General features: G+C 36.3%; 1 protein-coding gene across 5 annotated transcripts in view; it reads right to left on the reverse strand.

The window, feature by feature from the left end:
• The window catches only part of PDE5A (phosphodiesterase 5A), a 134736-nt gene that overhangs the window by 97831 nt on the left and 20444 nt on the right, over positions 1 to 16461 (reverse strand). For all 5 annotated transcript variants that reach the window (XM_008969489.5, XM_003816428.6, XM_003816429.6 and 2 more), the window contains exons 2-3: positions 14007 to 14595; positions 3829 to 3918 (exon numbers count right to left, since the gene is read on the reverse strand). In XM_008969489.5, the coding sequence (XP_008967737.3) occupies positions 3829 to 3918; positions 14007 to 14595 (679 nt within the window). The remainder of the gene's footprint in view (positions 1 to 3828; positions 3919 to 14006; positions 14596 to 16461) is intronic.

The following is a 16461-nucleotide window of genomic DNA, read 5'->3' on the forward strand; positions in this document are numbered from 1 at the left end:
CACATTTTGGAGCATTTTGGATTTTCAAATTAGGTATACTCAACCGTATTTAGTCCCCAGTGAAGCTACTGAAGATTTTTTCATCTCATGAAATGCTTAGTGTAAGGAGTCCAAGGCTCATATTAAGTCACCGCAAGGTAAAACAGACACCAGCAGGAGAGGATGTTAGAGCACAGAGAGAGACATGAGAAAGCTCAGGAACCCAGCAGAAGTCTAAAGGAGAGAGCTTCGGGCTATTTGGGGATCTGTGGCCAAACCCACTTCAATCAGATCTGTAAGAAGGCAGCAGGTCCTTGGCTAAGAGTGGGGTTACATATTCATGTAATGAAATTTAAATCATCTCTCAGTAGAATGCCTAGAATTAAAAAGACTGATACACTATGTGTTGCCAAGGATGTGATGTAAGGGGAACTCTCATACACTGCTGATAAGAATGAAATATGGTACAGCTACTTTGGAAGAGTTTGGAAATTTCTTATCAAATTAAATAAATACCTACCATATGACTTAGCAACTGCCCTCCTATGTATTTACCCAAAAGATGTGAAAGCATAAGTCCACACAAAGTCTGTATGCAAACACACTGACAGCAGCTTTGTTTTGTAATAGACACAAACTGGAAATAACTGAAATGTTTATCAACTGATGAATGCATAAACAAATTGTAGTATATCCATACCATGGAATAAATCACTCAGCAATAAAAAGGTACAGACTACTGATACATCCAACAGTAGGGCTGAATCTCACACCCATTAGGCTAAGTGAAAGAAGCTACATACAAAAGACCACATACTGTATGATTCCATTTAAATGACATTCTAGAAAAAGCAAAACAATAGTGACAAAAAGCAGATCAGTGCTTGTCAGGAGCTGTGGGTTAAGGGAGGAGGAGGAGATCAACTACGAAGGGGTACAGGGGAACATTTGAAGTGACAGAAATGTTCTATATCTTGATTGCAGTGGTGGTTACATGATCGAATATACATATCTCAAATTCATCAAATTGTACACTTAAGCTGGGTAAATTATATTATATGTGTATTAATCTGTTCTCACACTGCTATGAAGAAATACCTGAGACTGGGTAATTTATAAAGGAAAGAGGTTTAATTGACACACAGTTCCTCATTGCTGGGGAGTCCCCAGGAAACTTACAATCATGGCAGAAGGCAAAGGAGAAGCAGACACCTTCACAGGGCGGCAGGATGGTGTGAGTACAAGTAGGGGAAATGCCAGATGCTTATAAAACCATCAGATCTCATGAGACTCACTCACTATCACGAACAGCATGGGGGAAAACACCCACATGATCCAATTACCTCCACCTGGTCCCACCCTTGATACGTAGGGATTATGGGGATTATAATTCAAGGTGAGATTTTGGGTGGGGACACAGACAAACCATGTCAGTATGTAAATTATATCTCAATATAGCTGTGTTTTTTAAATTTTTTATTTAATTTAAATCATCCTCACCGGCAGTCATAATATGGAAGAATGTATATCCTGAGGATACTTTCTGTAGAAAGGGCCATCCTACTCACTTCTTCCTAGTGATTCTGTTGCATTCTCATCAGTTCCCCCAATCCTGACTGTTGGAGAAATTGTTCATGCTATCTAGAAAGAGAAGCTTAATCAGGGCATAATTCAGGCTGAATCCCTTTGCCGGTACAAAGCTGTTTTGGGGGCCACGATTTTAAAGTATCCTTAATAACTAAAAGCTGAACATTGTCTTCCTAAGTGCACGGAATCTTAGTCTGTGGTTTATAACTAGGCCTGCCAAATGAAATTTGAGTTGGATTTGAGTTCAGATAAACAACAAATAATTTCTTACTATAATGATGTCCCAAATAATGCATGGGACACATTTTTTAAAAAATTTGATATACCTGGCAACCATATTAATAACACAATAATGATCAGTCCATGTATGGCCTTTTCAATTTTATGTATTCATTCACATACTTAGTTAATTAAACTAATTAATTAATCTCATATTATGTCATTGCTGCAGGCATTTTTAGTTACTACTGCTGGAACTACACTTTTTAAGAAACCATGTGGCAACTCTAAGGCACTGAGAATGACTACTGAGAAGTAACTGACTTAGGGCCTTGTTAATCAAATGTGATCAGCAGACCCAGGTAATCATCAACTTGGTACTTGTTAGAAAAGAATCTCAGGTTCTACCCAGACCTACTGAATTCAGAATCTGCATTTTAACAAAATCCCCAGGTGATTCCTATGCACAACACAGTTTTAGAAGCACTGATTTAGAAAGCTGTGTTTTAGGCAAATTTCCAGGCAGTGATATGTAGAATGGACTAAAGGGAAATTGACAGCAAGGACAGAAACACCTTACAAGAACATTTCAAAACCTTAGGCATTACTTCAAAATCTGAATCATGGTGCATGCAGGTAGCACGAATAAAAAGAAAAAAATATTGAAATCAGAAACATTCTAATGAAAAAATCAATGGGGTTTGGGAACAGACTGGATGGAGGAAGGAGAATAAATGTCAGAATTTGAATATAAATCAAGTAGAAGCATCAAGTACTTCTAATATGATTGGCAGTGGTTCTCAACCTTGGCCACACATTGCAGTCATTTGGGAGCTTTAACAAATACTAATACCTGGGTCCCAATCCCTGAGATTCTGATTTAAGGTGAAACCTCGGCATTAGAATTTTTAAATGCTATACCCAGATAACTGGTAAAACATTTCCGCGTGTGTCTGTGAGGGTGTTCCCAGAAGAAATTAGCATTTGAATCAGTAGACTGAGTGAAAAAGATTCTCCCTCACCAATGTAGGTGGGCATCATCCAATCCACTAAGGGCCCAGACAGAACAAAAAGGCAGAGGAAGAGCATATTTTGCTCTCTCTTCGGAAGCTGGGACATCCATCTTCTCCCTCCTCTGAGACAACAGAATTTCAAATACTCATATCCTTGGATTCTAGGACTCACACCAGCAAATCTCCCATTTCTCAGGCCTTCAGCCTCAGACTGAATTACACCACAGGCTTTCCTGTTCTCCAGCTTGAAGATGGCAGACTGGGACCTCTTGGTCTCCATAATTGCATGAGCTAATTTCCATAAATAAATCCCCTCATATATCCTCATATATCCTATTGATTCTGTTTCTGTGGAGAACCCCAATTAATACAATTGGTAATCTTTTAGACTTCTCCAGTTGGTTGTAATACACAGTCAGGATTGAGAATGCTCAATTGAAATATTCAGTTTAACTGATAATTTATTAACTCTTTTTTCCAAATAAGTGTAAAATGAAGAGGGAATTCAGTGATAACAGAATCCAAATCTTCTAGTTAGGTGAAATATAAACTAACATATTTTCATTTGCCTGTTAAAATTTCAAATTGAAATTTACATAATTAGAATTAGCTATGATTTCCATTTTTTTCAAAACCTCAATTTGAATGAAATCAGTTAATGACCACTGTAGTTGGATGAGCATTTATGAATATTACTCATACTCCTAAAACATAATATGCAATGAATTGATCCTAATCACAACCATAATTACATATTTTAAGATAGAATAATGCCTTCAGGAAGAGGGGAGGTAGAATATGACATGCATAAAATTTATTTCTAAGTAAATGGGCATAGTAAAGTAATTATCAGAATTAGGCCCTGTAACTAAAAATCTAAATAAAAAAAAAATCAAGCAGAACATTTAAGAACTTTATAGCTAATTTGTCACTAAAGCATTATTTCATATATATGCAAAGTAAATACAAAATATTTTTCAAAAAGAAAAATATTTCCAATGACATTTTATAAAATGGAAAATTGGCTTACCTCTTCCCTATGATTCTTAATTGGCATACAAAGAATGCTTTGTGTCTTGTAGCCTGTAATTTGGTCAACTTCTGCATTGAACCGAGGATCCTAGTATGGAAAAAGAAATTCAATTTAATGACTGACCTGTTCAAAGATTGATTTGATTTTTCTGATTTATTAGATTAGAGAAATCTAACCTTGGACTTACCTTGTTACTCTGAGTAACAATTTTATTGTTGTGAAAGGCATCATCATGTAAGTACATATTATATTTGACAAAGATAAATTTAAGTTGCTGAGCTTTTTTATAAGCAGCTAGTGTTTAAGAGAAAAAAATACAGACTCGAACAAATGTTCAGAAATAAAGAAAATTCAAAATATTAACCACTTTAGATAGCTGTACTTAAATTCAGGAAAAAGTGGCATCTCTCCACCTCTGTAATATCATCTCACAACCTGATTCTATTGTGCCTCCAGAACAACCTTTTCAATAAATGACTTTACTTCCCTTGTAAGGGCTCTTTTACAGTTCTTCAGTATTCTGTACTTCTATCTCAAGTATTCCTAAGAATTTAAATTATACACATATATACACAATCTCATTGAGTCAGATTGTAAACAATCCTTTAATCTTTTGAATTTCCCCTTTTACAAGGCACATTATACACACCCAATAATCATAAAGGACTTCTGAGGTGTTAAATTTCTAAGTATGAATTAAAGAAACAAAGGTAAAGTTTAATTTTCCATTACACTTTAGATTGGGAAGATCTCAAATTAGGCTGTAAACTCTGTGAGGGTTTTTTTTTTCTTTTTTTATTCATTACTGTATTCCTAGCACAGGAACTCAATCAAAAGCATGTGTTAAATCAATGAAGGAATTCATTAACAAATAATACCACGGTTATCAAATGTTATCATTTTTACCTTACCATATAGTTTAAAGCAAATCTTGTCAGTAAAGGGAAAACCAAAGTAGAGGAAATCAATAGCTACAACAACATGAGGTTAGAGTGGAATGGAATCAAGCATTCCAGGACATAAACATCTGAATGAGCGCTGTTCCCTTCAAAGCGATAGCCTTGGGGAGTTAGATGCTTAATCTAATAATAGCATCACTGCTCCAAAAACTACGCAGTTGGAATTCCCTTCAGAGAATATGGAATATCCACACTGGAAAAGCTCATCTTTTGATGAGCTTTGAAGGTCATTTCTTTTTAAAAAAAATAAAAAATAAATTAGTCACAGTAAAGCTGTGAATGAAGTGATTACACTAGATTCCATCAATTGGGGTCAGAAATGAGGCCAATTTTCAACTGAGAGGGCCCAACTTAGCTTAAAGATAATTTCAAAAGAAAAGCTATAAAATGGTGAAAAATCAATATAAATATTTTATATTATAAACACTACTACATTTTTGCTTTTTCTGCAAACATGCTCAAAGTTATATGAATTGAGATGCAGAGAAAAACTTTAGCTGAATCTTCCTAATAAAATTCTTATTTTATCTTTAGATATTGTCTAAAGAAAGCAGACAAGATAATGTTGATGAATTAAAGAAGTGAAAAATTATTGATATATAGTGAATTATTTTACAAACCAATAAGTAAAACATGAATAAAAATACATCCTCAGTGTTACTTTGTTAATAAACATTTGAATTATGAGACAATTTATAAAGAAGACTTAACCCAACTACCTAATCAAAGCAGTAGAGTTTGACAGATTAAATTTAGTAGGACTTTCACATATTTTTTGTGTCTACTGTTAGTTTAAAATCAACAGCAGTTCTGAATTTCACTCTCCAGTGAAGAGGGTGGGAATAAATACATCCTTCAAATTTCATTTGAGGTGAAGTTCCAAACTCCTGACATCTCAAGGAGTTTTCCTTTAATAATGTACTCAGTGCAAAGACAATACACATAAAGGAGTTCTAACCCCTCTAGGTCCAGTAAACATCAAAGAAAAAAATGGAACACTACAATCATTGTGATTATTCCTTTCACTGTTTGTTTACAAGAACATGACAGTATGAAAGAACACAAGCCTTGGATGTCCACTTGCCATAACAAAGTATCAGGTACCAGAATTCCTTCCTGCTGAAGACATCTATAAGACTAGACAAAATACAAGACAACAAAGCCATGGGCAGAGCAAATAAAAAGACAACATAAGTAATTGCCATTCAACATTCTGGCTTTCTGCCTGAGGGCGTTTTCCTGCTTTAGAGAAGGCAGGTGCTACCCAATGAGAGCAACGCTTTGAAACAGAACTGAATGGAGCTCCAAACTTCTGAAGTGGTTGGAAAGTATAAAGCACAGGGGCTGTGCTGGGGGGTTGGAAGGAAGATGGTTAGGAAGCGGTGACCAAAAGATACTGAGTTTCTAGTCACTTTGGGCATGTATAGGGCAAAAAACCTAAAGGACTAGCAAAAATTACCTGCTGAAGGCTAAAAACTGAATGTGACACCAATTAGTGAAGTGTTTGGAGACAATGGAGTTCCAGCCTAGCCAGAGTAGAGAATTCATTCAGCAGCGCAGGCATTGAGGCAGGAAAAGACCACTCCTTAGGAGTAAGGACTATACCATATAGTTGGGGGTACTCCCTAAGACTAAATTCAAAAGATCCACTCTGACAAATAATAAGACCAAGCCTGACAGGATCAAAAGAATCTGCCAGTAATTTTACTGCCTGCCCGAACAAATCTCATCCCTTTTTTAAAGGAAGAGGATACAATCCAAATGTAGCGAAACAGACTATGACCAGCAGACAATACAAAATCACCACATATGTAAAGAAACAGGAAAATGAAACCCATAGTAAAGAGAAAAAGTAGTCAATAAAAAATGACCCCAAGATGATTCACATGTTGGACTTCACAGATAAGGACTTTAAAGCAGCTATTAAAAATTAATGTAGGGATTTAAAGAAAAATATAGTAATAACTTCTTTACAGAGATGGGAATCTCTGCAAGGAAAGAAAAAACTATTAAAATAGTCAAATGAAAATTCTAGAACTGAAAAGTATAGTGTGTAAAACACCAAGTTCATTAATGCATTTAACAGCCCACCGAAAACAGCTGAAGAGTCAGTGACCCTGAAGATAAATCAACAGAAAGTATCCATTCAGAAGGATTGAAAGAGAAAAGAAAACAAACCATAAAACATTAACAAAGTTTCAGTGTCTTTTAGGATACTATCAAGTGTGTATACACACACACACACACACACACACACACACATATTTGGAGTCCCAAAGATAATGAAGCTGAAAAACATTTAAAGACTTATAAAGAAAAATTTCCCAAATTGATGAAAACCTTAAGCTTACACACGGTGTGAAAATGATATGTAGGGTGAAACATATAAGTTGAAAATGATACAAAGGATGGCTGACCTCTCCCAAGAAAAATGAAGACAAGAAAAAAATGAGAAAACTCTTTTTTAAAATATTGAAAGAAAACTACTATCAACTGATAGTGGTTCATCTATCCAGTGAAAATATCCTTCAAGAATATAGGCAAAATAAAGGCATTTTCAGATAAACTAAAACTGAGAGTATTTGTCAGCACTATATGTACTATAAGAAGTGCGAAAGGAAATTCTGTAGTCTAAAGAGAAAGAAATTAAAATCTAGAAAGAGCTAGAAATGTGGCTTGAGCACATGAGTATATATATATATATAAAGAATAAGGAAGCCTAGTCTTTCATTTTTGGAGAATGAAACACCCAATAGAGGAAAAAAAGAAAAATAATGCATCTTTAGTTGTTGGATGAAATTGGAAGTATCAGTATGAATTCAGTTGTTTTTATTATAATAAGTAGATAGATACAGAAATAAATACAATATAGATACGTATGTATATTTATATGTTATTTTCCTAGCTCTGTCTGCTAATATACCAGCAACAATGAGCACATCTAGTGCCTTAATCTTGGTTTCTTAATACCATTCCCCCCACTAAAAGAAACCAGGGCTCCTTGGGAAAAAAGAATGATTCTAGGGCTAGGGCACGGAAAGTGTAAGATAGGCCTCAAACATTCTGATTAGCCAGAAAGTGAAAAAAATGCCCCAAAATTAATGAGGACATAACAAAAAGGACTCAGCAAATTTGTTATAATTTGAACATCAGCATAAAGATAATAAGAGAACATAATTGACTAAATAAAATATTACACGAGTCCATAATTGATGTGAACGCATGAATGAAGGAGAAGGCAAAACTCTCCCTTACATTAGAATTTCAGCTAATAAATATAAGAGGTATGATGGAGTTAGAAAATCAGTGGATGCTAAAGCTGGTCAATAGGTTGTTGATGAACACAGTATTTACACAGTCTCAAAGTATCTGCCCATATGATACTTATTAATTACAATGGGAAAAACTATTGGAGAAACCTGGTAGATATCACTTTAAAAAAGTTATCAAATTTAACATCATCAATACTTACATCACATAAATATGCCTCCTTATAAGATACACTATTAAGGTGTGTGGTATAATTAAACATGTTTCTGATCTTTGTTCCCAGTTCCTGACACAGACCTCCTAAAGGCCATGGGATTTCTTGAGTGATACTAGTGTATTTCCATATTTGCAACAAGCCCTTTTCAACCATACCCGAATTCACACTAATGAGGTGAGCCCTAGAAGGCTTCAGGATTAGGGGTGGGAACCAGAAAACCCAACCTTGTGATTAGAGGTTTAGAACTTCCAGTCCCACCCCCAACCTCTGCAGAGGGGAGACTGGCTGGAGATTGAATCCACTCACCAATGGCCAATAATGTAATCAATCATACCTACATAATAAAACCTCAATAAAAAGCTGAGAAGAATGAGGTCTAGGGAAGCTTCCAGGGTGGTGAACATATTGATGTGCTGGGATGCTGGCATTCTGGAGAAGGCATAGAAGCTCTGCACACCTCCCTACCCCCCGCCACCTCCCATACCTTGCCTTATGCATCTCTTCCATTTGGCTGCTCCTGAGTTGTATGTAACCTTTTTAATAAAACTGTAATCATAAGTGTAGTGCTTTCTTGAGTTCCGTGGGTCATTCTATCTAATTACTGAACCTAAGCGGGGGTCACTAGAATCCTTGAATTGGTAGTCAGCCTGGAAGAAGTGTGGTAGCCTAGGGATCCCACTTGCGGCTGACGTCTGAAGTCGGGGCAGGCTTGTGGGATTGAGCCCTTAACATGTAGGGTCAGTGCTAACTCCATGAGGTTAAGAATCAGAACTGAATTGGGTTGAATTGGGTTGCAGTGTCAAAGAACTGGAAAATTAAATAGTCGTTGCTTAGTTAAGGTGTCAGCATTAACATATATGGTATTCCAGCTAAAAGGGCCTAGCTTGAATCTATTTGGGAAGGACATTCTACAAAATAACAGGCCTGTACCCTTTAACAATGTGTAAATTTAAAAAGATAAAGAAATGCTGAGAAACTGTTTCAGATGGAGGGGAGACTAAAGAGACATTACAACTATGCGCAATACGGGATCCTGAATACTATCTTGGATTGGGGGAAAATAACTCTAAAGCTTATTAATAGGATGGGACAACTGATGAAATTTTGACTATGGACTGTTAATAGTCTTGTATCAGATTAGATAATAGTATTGTATCAATACAAAATTTCCTGATTTTGATAATTTTATTATGGCTGGGTAAGAGAATATTCTTATTAAAAAATATACACTGAACTATTTAGTAAAAACATATCTTTAGCTTATTAAATCTTTCAGAAATAATAAGCATATATTCCTTATATGCATTATAGAGTGAAAAAGAGGAAACGATAAAGCAAATGGGGCAAAAAAATAACTGGAGAATCTGGGTAAAGGGTGTATGGCAGTTTCTTATACTGGTCTTGCAACTTTTCTGTGAGTTTAAAATTATATCAAAATAAAAATAACAGAAAATTTAAAAAAGGAAACAACACAGATGACTTGACAAATTATAAGACTGGTTTTCCTCCACAGAGTGGAATTTTTAAGACAATGCCTGAAACATTGAAAAGCATAGACACAGCAGTTCCCAAACTGTGTTCCCAGGGGCACAGTTACACTTCTATTAGGAGATTTGTCTAAATTACAACAATTGCTAGGGGTTTTCTTTTTCTTCTAAAATTCATCTGGAAATAATCATCTGAAATTCAGTTGAAACAATTCGTATTTCTTTAGAAAAATATATTGATAAATAGTTGAAATAGAAAGTAAGAAACTGCAAGGTGAGAGAAGGTGAAAATTTGTTTCTCTGGAGAAAAAAAAAATGAAAGGGAAAGATGAAGTGGGGAAGGAAGGAATAATAGCTACATGGTCAAGGCCACATAAGTGGCAATCTGACCCTTCCCTAAGACCCTCCAAGTTTTCTCTCTAGAAATCATGGTTCACATGGAGTGTCTGTCCTGGAGTAGAAACAGGACATGAGTCTGAGTTTTGCACTCTAATTGACTTGGGAGAAGGAGAGATGTTTTGACAATGTAAATCCTTAAGACATATGAATCATGGGAAGGTTTAAGACTTCCTTAGGACATGGAATGGGGTTCAGGGCAATCCTGTGTAGTTATTGGATGTTATCTGGTTTTCCTATAAAAGGAAAATACCAAGCACATTTATATAGTAGTTCTGATTATATATCTTACTATTAATAGCTTCTTAGTATAAGTGTTAATATCTTATTAATAAATGTGTTAATATCTTCTTGTTATTCATAAATGCCGTGCCAAGCCGGCTGCAGTGGCATGCACCTGTGGTCCTACTCAGGACCTATTACACCTACTCAGGACCATAGCCACTTCTCGTGCAGTTGAAGTGAGTGGATCAGCTAATCCAGGACTCCAACCTGAGCAACACAGTGAGACTCTGGCTTAAAATACATACATACATACATACATACATACATACATACATGGTGTGGCACATTGAAGGTAGTTGCATGATGGTGGGCTGATGCATGAGACCATGTGTGACTGAACATCAATGTACAGGTAGCATTTACCAACTAATCTTTTCATTGGTATTTATGGGTCTACATGAGAATCACTGGTCTGAGTAGTGGATCCTGTCTTGTATTTTGAATATACGAATATGTTTTCTTATCAGTAATAAAACTATAGAATTTTTCAAATTTATATCACTTTATATCATTTTCTGTTACAAAGTTTTAAAAGTGAACTAAATATAGGTCATTTGTTATAATTAACTTTATGAGACTTTAAAAAAAATTCTCAGCATCAATCTGAGTATTATTCTGTTTCACAGACACCTCTCTTGGTTTCCCACAGTGACATTACATCCTTTAAAGTGGTCTACGATCAAATAAGCTTAAGAAATACTGCCATACAGTGTCATTTTTACAGATGCATGTTTAAAGAGCTAGGACTCAGAAAACATTAGAATATATTTTCATATCCTGACTACTTTCGAAAAACATAGTATTTTAATTATTCAAATTATGGATGGTGCTTAGTAATGAATTATCCATTAGCCAACTGACTTCCACTGCTAATATCAATATAAATTAGATCACAATGTAAATTAGATCACAGATCAACCCCCACAAGTTCTAATGAAATTCTTGGGACATGAAATAACTCCTGCAAGGCTACTATAAATACAGATCAAGGGTACCAAATGTGAAGTAGCAACATGACAAATCCACAGGCTAAGAGGCATCACCCTGGGAGCAGTGCAAATCAAGGACACTAGCTGTTTTAAACAATAGTACAAGAATTAAATCATTATCAAATGCAAAACAGAAAATACATTGTCAAAACTTTGAAGATGGTAGGCAGATTAAATAAAACACATATAAGTGAAGAATTCTCAGGGCTGGAGACACTTAGGACCATGAAGACAAATAAAGACTTTCTCAACAAAGCTGGAGAATATTTATGATCCTACTGTACTCTTGGGACCATAGTGCCATTGAAAAGTGGATACCCAGCTGTCACTTAAGACAGGAAGGGGATTCTGCAAACTTGGCAGCAATCCTTCAGCTGTGTCCTTAATACCCCTCTTGGAATCTGCTACAGTGTGAAGTTACTACAGAGCTCAAAGAGGTCATAGAGATACTCTATGAAGACCAGTAAATTTTTCCAAGAGAATCAAAATTGAACACATTGCTTATATAGAATGGATTCTGAAAAAACATTTCAGGACTTAACCTAGATGAAGTATCACACCCCAAATCCCGGCCCTCGGTATTACTCACTAGTAGTACCATTATTCATTTACCCAGATTCAAAACCTGGGTCATCTTCAACTCCTCTTTTCCCTTCACTTGCATCTCCTGTTAGCTGCCAAGTTCAGCAGATTCTATTAGGTTGGTGCAAAAGTAATCGCGGTTTTTGCCATTAAAAGTAATGACAATTACTTTTGCACCAACCTAATACTTCTTCATCCGAAATCCATTCCCTCCTTTTGATCTTTAAGGCCAAGGTCCTTGTTAAGGTCCTTACTTCCTCATACTTACTTAGACTATTAAGATAATCTTCTATCCTCCCAACTTGTAGCATTTTCCCCTCTAATTCATTTTATGACTACTGTAAAATTAATCCTTCCAAAGCACAATTTAAATCATACTGGTTCCCCTTTCAAAACATCTTCAGTTACTCCTCATGTTTCTAAACCAAATATATATTCCTCAGCCTGGCATTCAAGACCTCACTAATTTCCTGGCTGTGCTCCCACAGCTCCTTCATGTCCAGATTCTTATCCACACACTTACATGGTCCTACTTGCCTATCTCTTCTAACTTCTCTTTACCTCTGGATCTCACCATGCACAAATCTCAATTTATTCAATTTATTCAAATTTTCCAGGATCTGTACCAGACATTGCTCCCTCAAAGAAATCTTCCTCTGGCCAGACATGGTGGCTCATGCCTGTAATCCCAGCACTTTGGGAGGCTGAGACAGGAGGATCATCTGAGGTCAGGAGTTCAAGACCAGCCTGGCCAACATGGTGAAACTCCGTCTCTACTAAAAATACAAAAATTAGCCAGATGTGGTGGCGGGTACCTGTAATCCCAGCTACTCGGGAGGCTGAGGCAGGAGAATCACTTGAATCTGGGAGGCAAAGGTTGCAGTGAGTCGAGATCGCGTTACTGCACTCCAGCCTGGATAGCAGAGTGAGACTCCATCTCAAAAAAAAAAAAAGAAATTTTCTCCATCTTTCCCACTAGATGTCCTATCCTGCTTCTCTGAACCTTGTCACATTTTTCTTGGCATCTGTTATGACCTGCTCTCTATGCTATTTATCTATTGCATGTACTATTATTTTAATTCAACCAATATTTACTAAGCCCTATGTGCCAGGCACTATAAGGCACCAGGAACACAATAAAACAGCTATGACTCTCTGAATTAAATGAACTAAGCCAGAATTACCACTGAATCTTTATAGTGTACCACACAGTAGAAAGCTAGAACAATTGTTCTATCAAGATGCTGTAAGATACCTCATAAACATATAAAGTGCCATTCAGTTAAGATGCTTGGTTTTAAAACTAAAATTCCATTAATAAAAAGGATTATTTTAAATGGGAAATTTGAAGAATCTTACAGTGTAACCTTTAAGCCCTTAATTAAAGACTTGTGCATAGGTATAGCAAAAGTAGAAGAAATAACAAATCTTTCCATTGAAAACTTTTAGAGCAAAAATTTCCATTTTTTTGAAGACATCTGTAAGTTTATCTGTTTAAAAAATGAAAGAGAGGATAGAAGGAAAGAAAACCAGACTTTGGTATCAATGGGACTTTGAATGAATATGATTAATTGAATGAATGAATGAAAAGAGACTATGAGTTTTTTGTTTGTTTGTTTTTGCACCTATCATTTTAGAATCTCAGTAAAATCCTAAGAGGTTCATGTGGGGATAACATAGATGGAGATATGTACAGTGATCAGATAAAAAGATGGGAGAATATAACCATGAGATGAGCTATATTAAATTATCATTAAGGAGAAAAACAAGATGAGATTTCCTTAAGGCTCATATCCTCAACTGAACCACCAGGAAAGAAACTCTGGCATTTAAAGATGGGAAAATTCTTAGCATACATTCCAGTTTTAAATAAGTATGCAAATTATTACATCTCAGTTTCAAATATCCCCACCATTCATGATTGCTATCCAATGCCCCAGCCATAGTACCCTTCCCAGCACCGGTCCTGCTCTCATGCTTCCCCGTTTACCTCATATGCATCTTTGATGTTCAAGGGCTCACCAAGCGCTGCCACATGTCCCACAATGCCTTTGTTCCATTCTAAGCGGATACAGTTATTTGAAGCTTCTTCCAGTGTTGAACCTTCAGCAACATCAAAGAGGCGGCTGATAAGAAACTTGTCGTTGGAGCTGTCTTCACAGACAAGGAACAGGGAATAGCGGTCAGCAGATATCAGTCCATGGATATGCAAGAAAATTTTGTGACATAAGGCTGTGACATCCAAATGACTAGAAATATCCTTCACTAATTCCAAGAGTCTTGAGCACTGGTCCCCTTCATCATGATCAAACCTTGGAGGGGTTAGAGGCATCTGTTCCTTCTTTTCTGAGTCAGAGAGGAAGCTCACAGTTCCCTCAGAATCCTTGACAACAATGGGTCTAAGAGGCCGGTCAAATTCAGAGGCAGAGATTTTCCTGGTTGGTGTTCCAGGGGCACTGTTATCTGCACGAGGACTCTGCTGCAAGGGACAAGAGCAAGATTCGGTGTGGCCTCTGATACCTTCCTTGCACACAGGGATGGTGTGAACTCTCTCAGCAAACCATGCATTGACCATTTCTCTGCAGAACAGAACGTGCAGACACATTAGATACTTGAAGAGGAAGGGTGCTATGCCTGAGAGCTCCTAAACATCTTCTCATGGTAAACTGATGAGATAATAATTTGATATGTTATAGAAAATAAAAACAAGATGGTTTACTTAAGACACATGATTTTGGCCAGGCACAGTGATTCACACCTGTAATTCCACCACCTTGGGAGGCTGAGGTGGGAGGACTGCATGAGGCCAGGAGTTGGAGACCAACCTGGGAAACCTAGTGAGACCCTGTCTCTAGGAAAAATTAAAAAATTAGCTGGGCATGATAGCATGTGCCTATGATCCTAATTACTGGGGAGACTGAGGCAGGAGGGTTGCTTGAGCCCAGGAGTTCGAGGCTGTAGTGAGGTATGATCACACCACTGCACCACTGCACTTCAGCCTGGGTGACAAAGTGAGACTCTCTCAAAAAAAAGAAAAAAAAAAAAGACAATTTTATTTTGGAAAACAATAGAGGACAATTGCTTTAATGAACATCTTAATAAAGGCTGACTTCCATATACATAATTTTATATATCTGATTGCAGCATACCAAGCATAAAGTCTGCTTCTATCAAAATTAGCTTATATTAAAAAGTAAAAGACACTAAATTTGCCAGTAGTTTTAGGAAAATATAAATATGCACATTAATTTGATGTTTAAAACACATAACTTGTTCTGAAGTTAAATATTTGAAAACTAAAACAAATATTTGTCTAAATTTGGCTTGCTACTATGCCTATTTTAGATAGTTATATCTATATTGCAAAAGTAGATAAGTTTAGAAGGATTAATGAAAGAGACAAATAATTTAATCTTGTATAGAAAAATCAGACTTCTGTAAATATTATCCCAATAATGTTTGTTTAATAATGGTAAAAAAAATCTATTTTTCTAGATTATCTATGACTATTTTAAAGTAGGCTTTATCTAAGTTTAAAAATGCAGTCCAAGAAAACTGAAGGCATTTATGTTTTTAATGTACCCTACTATGAAAGAAACTCATTTGAGTTAAAGCCATCACAGTAGGTGACTTTTTAAAACAAACATACCAGATCATACACAATCCAAAGCATGTTGTTCAATTCAAATTATTCCCCTTAGAACGCTGTAATCTTACACCAATTAATGGTGTCATTACTCTAGACATTTTTGGAACTCTTCTTTTGAAACAAACTTCTGAAACAATTTATAATCCAAATAAAAATACTAATTTTATCTAAAAATTAGACCTTGTTTCTCACTAACTCCTCCTCCCAAAATGAACAAATAAAACAAAAACAAAAAAACCTATGGTAACAGCTAACTTAATTCTCTATCTTCTGATAAGACATGACCCTTTAGAAAACTCAAACTTACCTTCAAAAGATAAAAACTTGCTATAACTGAGAATATTTCAAATAATTTGCCTATACAAAAAGCAATGTAATCTCAAATCTACAATGACATAATTGTTTATACCAAACAAAAGTCCAGGATAAACAAGTTTGACAATGTACTATTTTGGAGATAGTATAGGGATGTAGTCACTCTCCAAAGTTTTTGGTTGTAGTAACAATTGATATTACTTCGGCCAGGCGCGGTGGCTCACGCCTGTAATCCCAGCACTTTGGGAGGCCGAGGCGGGCGGATCATGAGGTCAGGAAATCGAGACCATCCTGGCTACATGTTGAAACCCCGTCTCTACTAAAAATACAAAAAAAATTAGCCGGGCTTGGTGGCGGGCGCCTGTAGTCCCAGCTACTTGGGAGACTGAGGCAGGAGAATGGCCTGAACCCAGGAGGCTGAGCTTGCAGTGAGCTGAGATCGCGCCATTGCACTCCAGGCTGGGCTACAGTTCGAGACTCC

Source organism: Pan paniscus, chromosome 3 (genome assembly GCF_029289425.2).
Source record: "Pan paniscus chromosome 3, NHGRI_mPanPan1-v2.0_pri, whole genome shotgun sequence".
Classification (NCBI taxonomy): domain Eukaryota; kingdom Metazoa; phylum Chordata; class Mammalia; order Primates; family Hominidae; genus Pan; species Pan paniscus.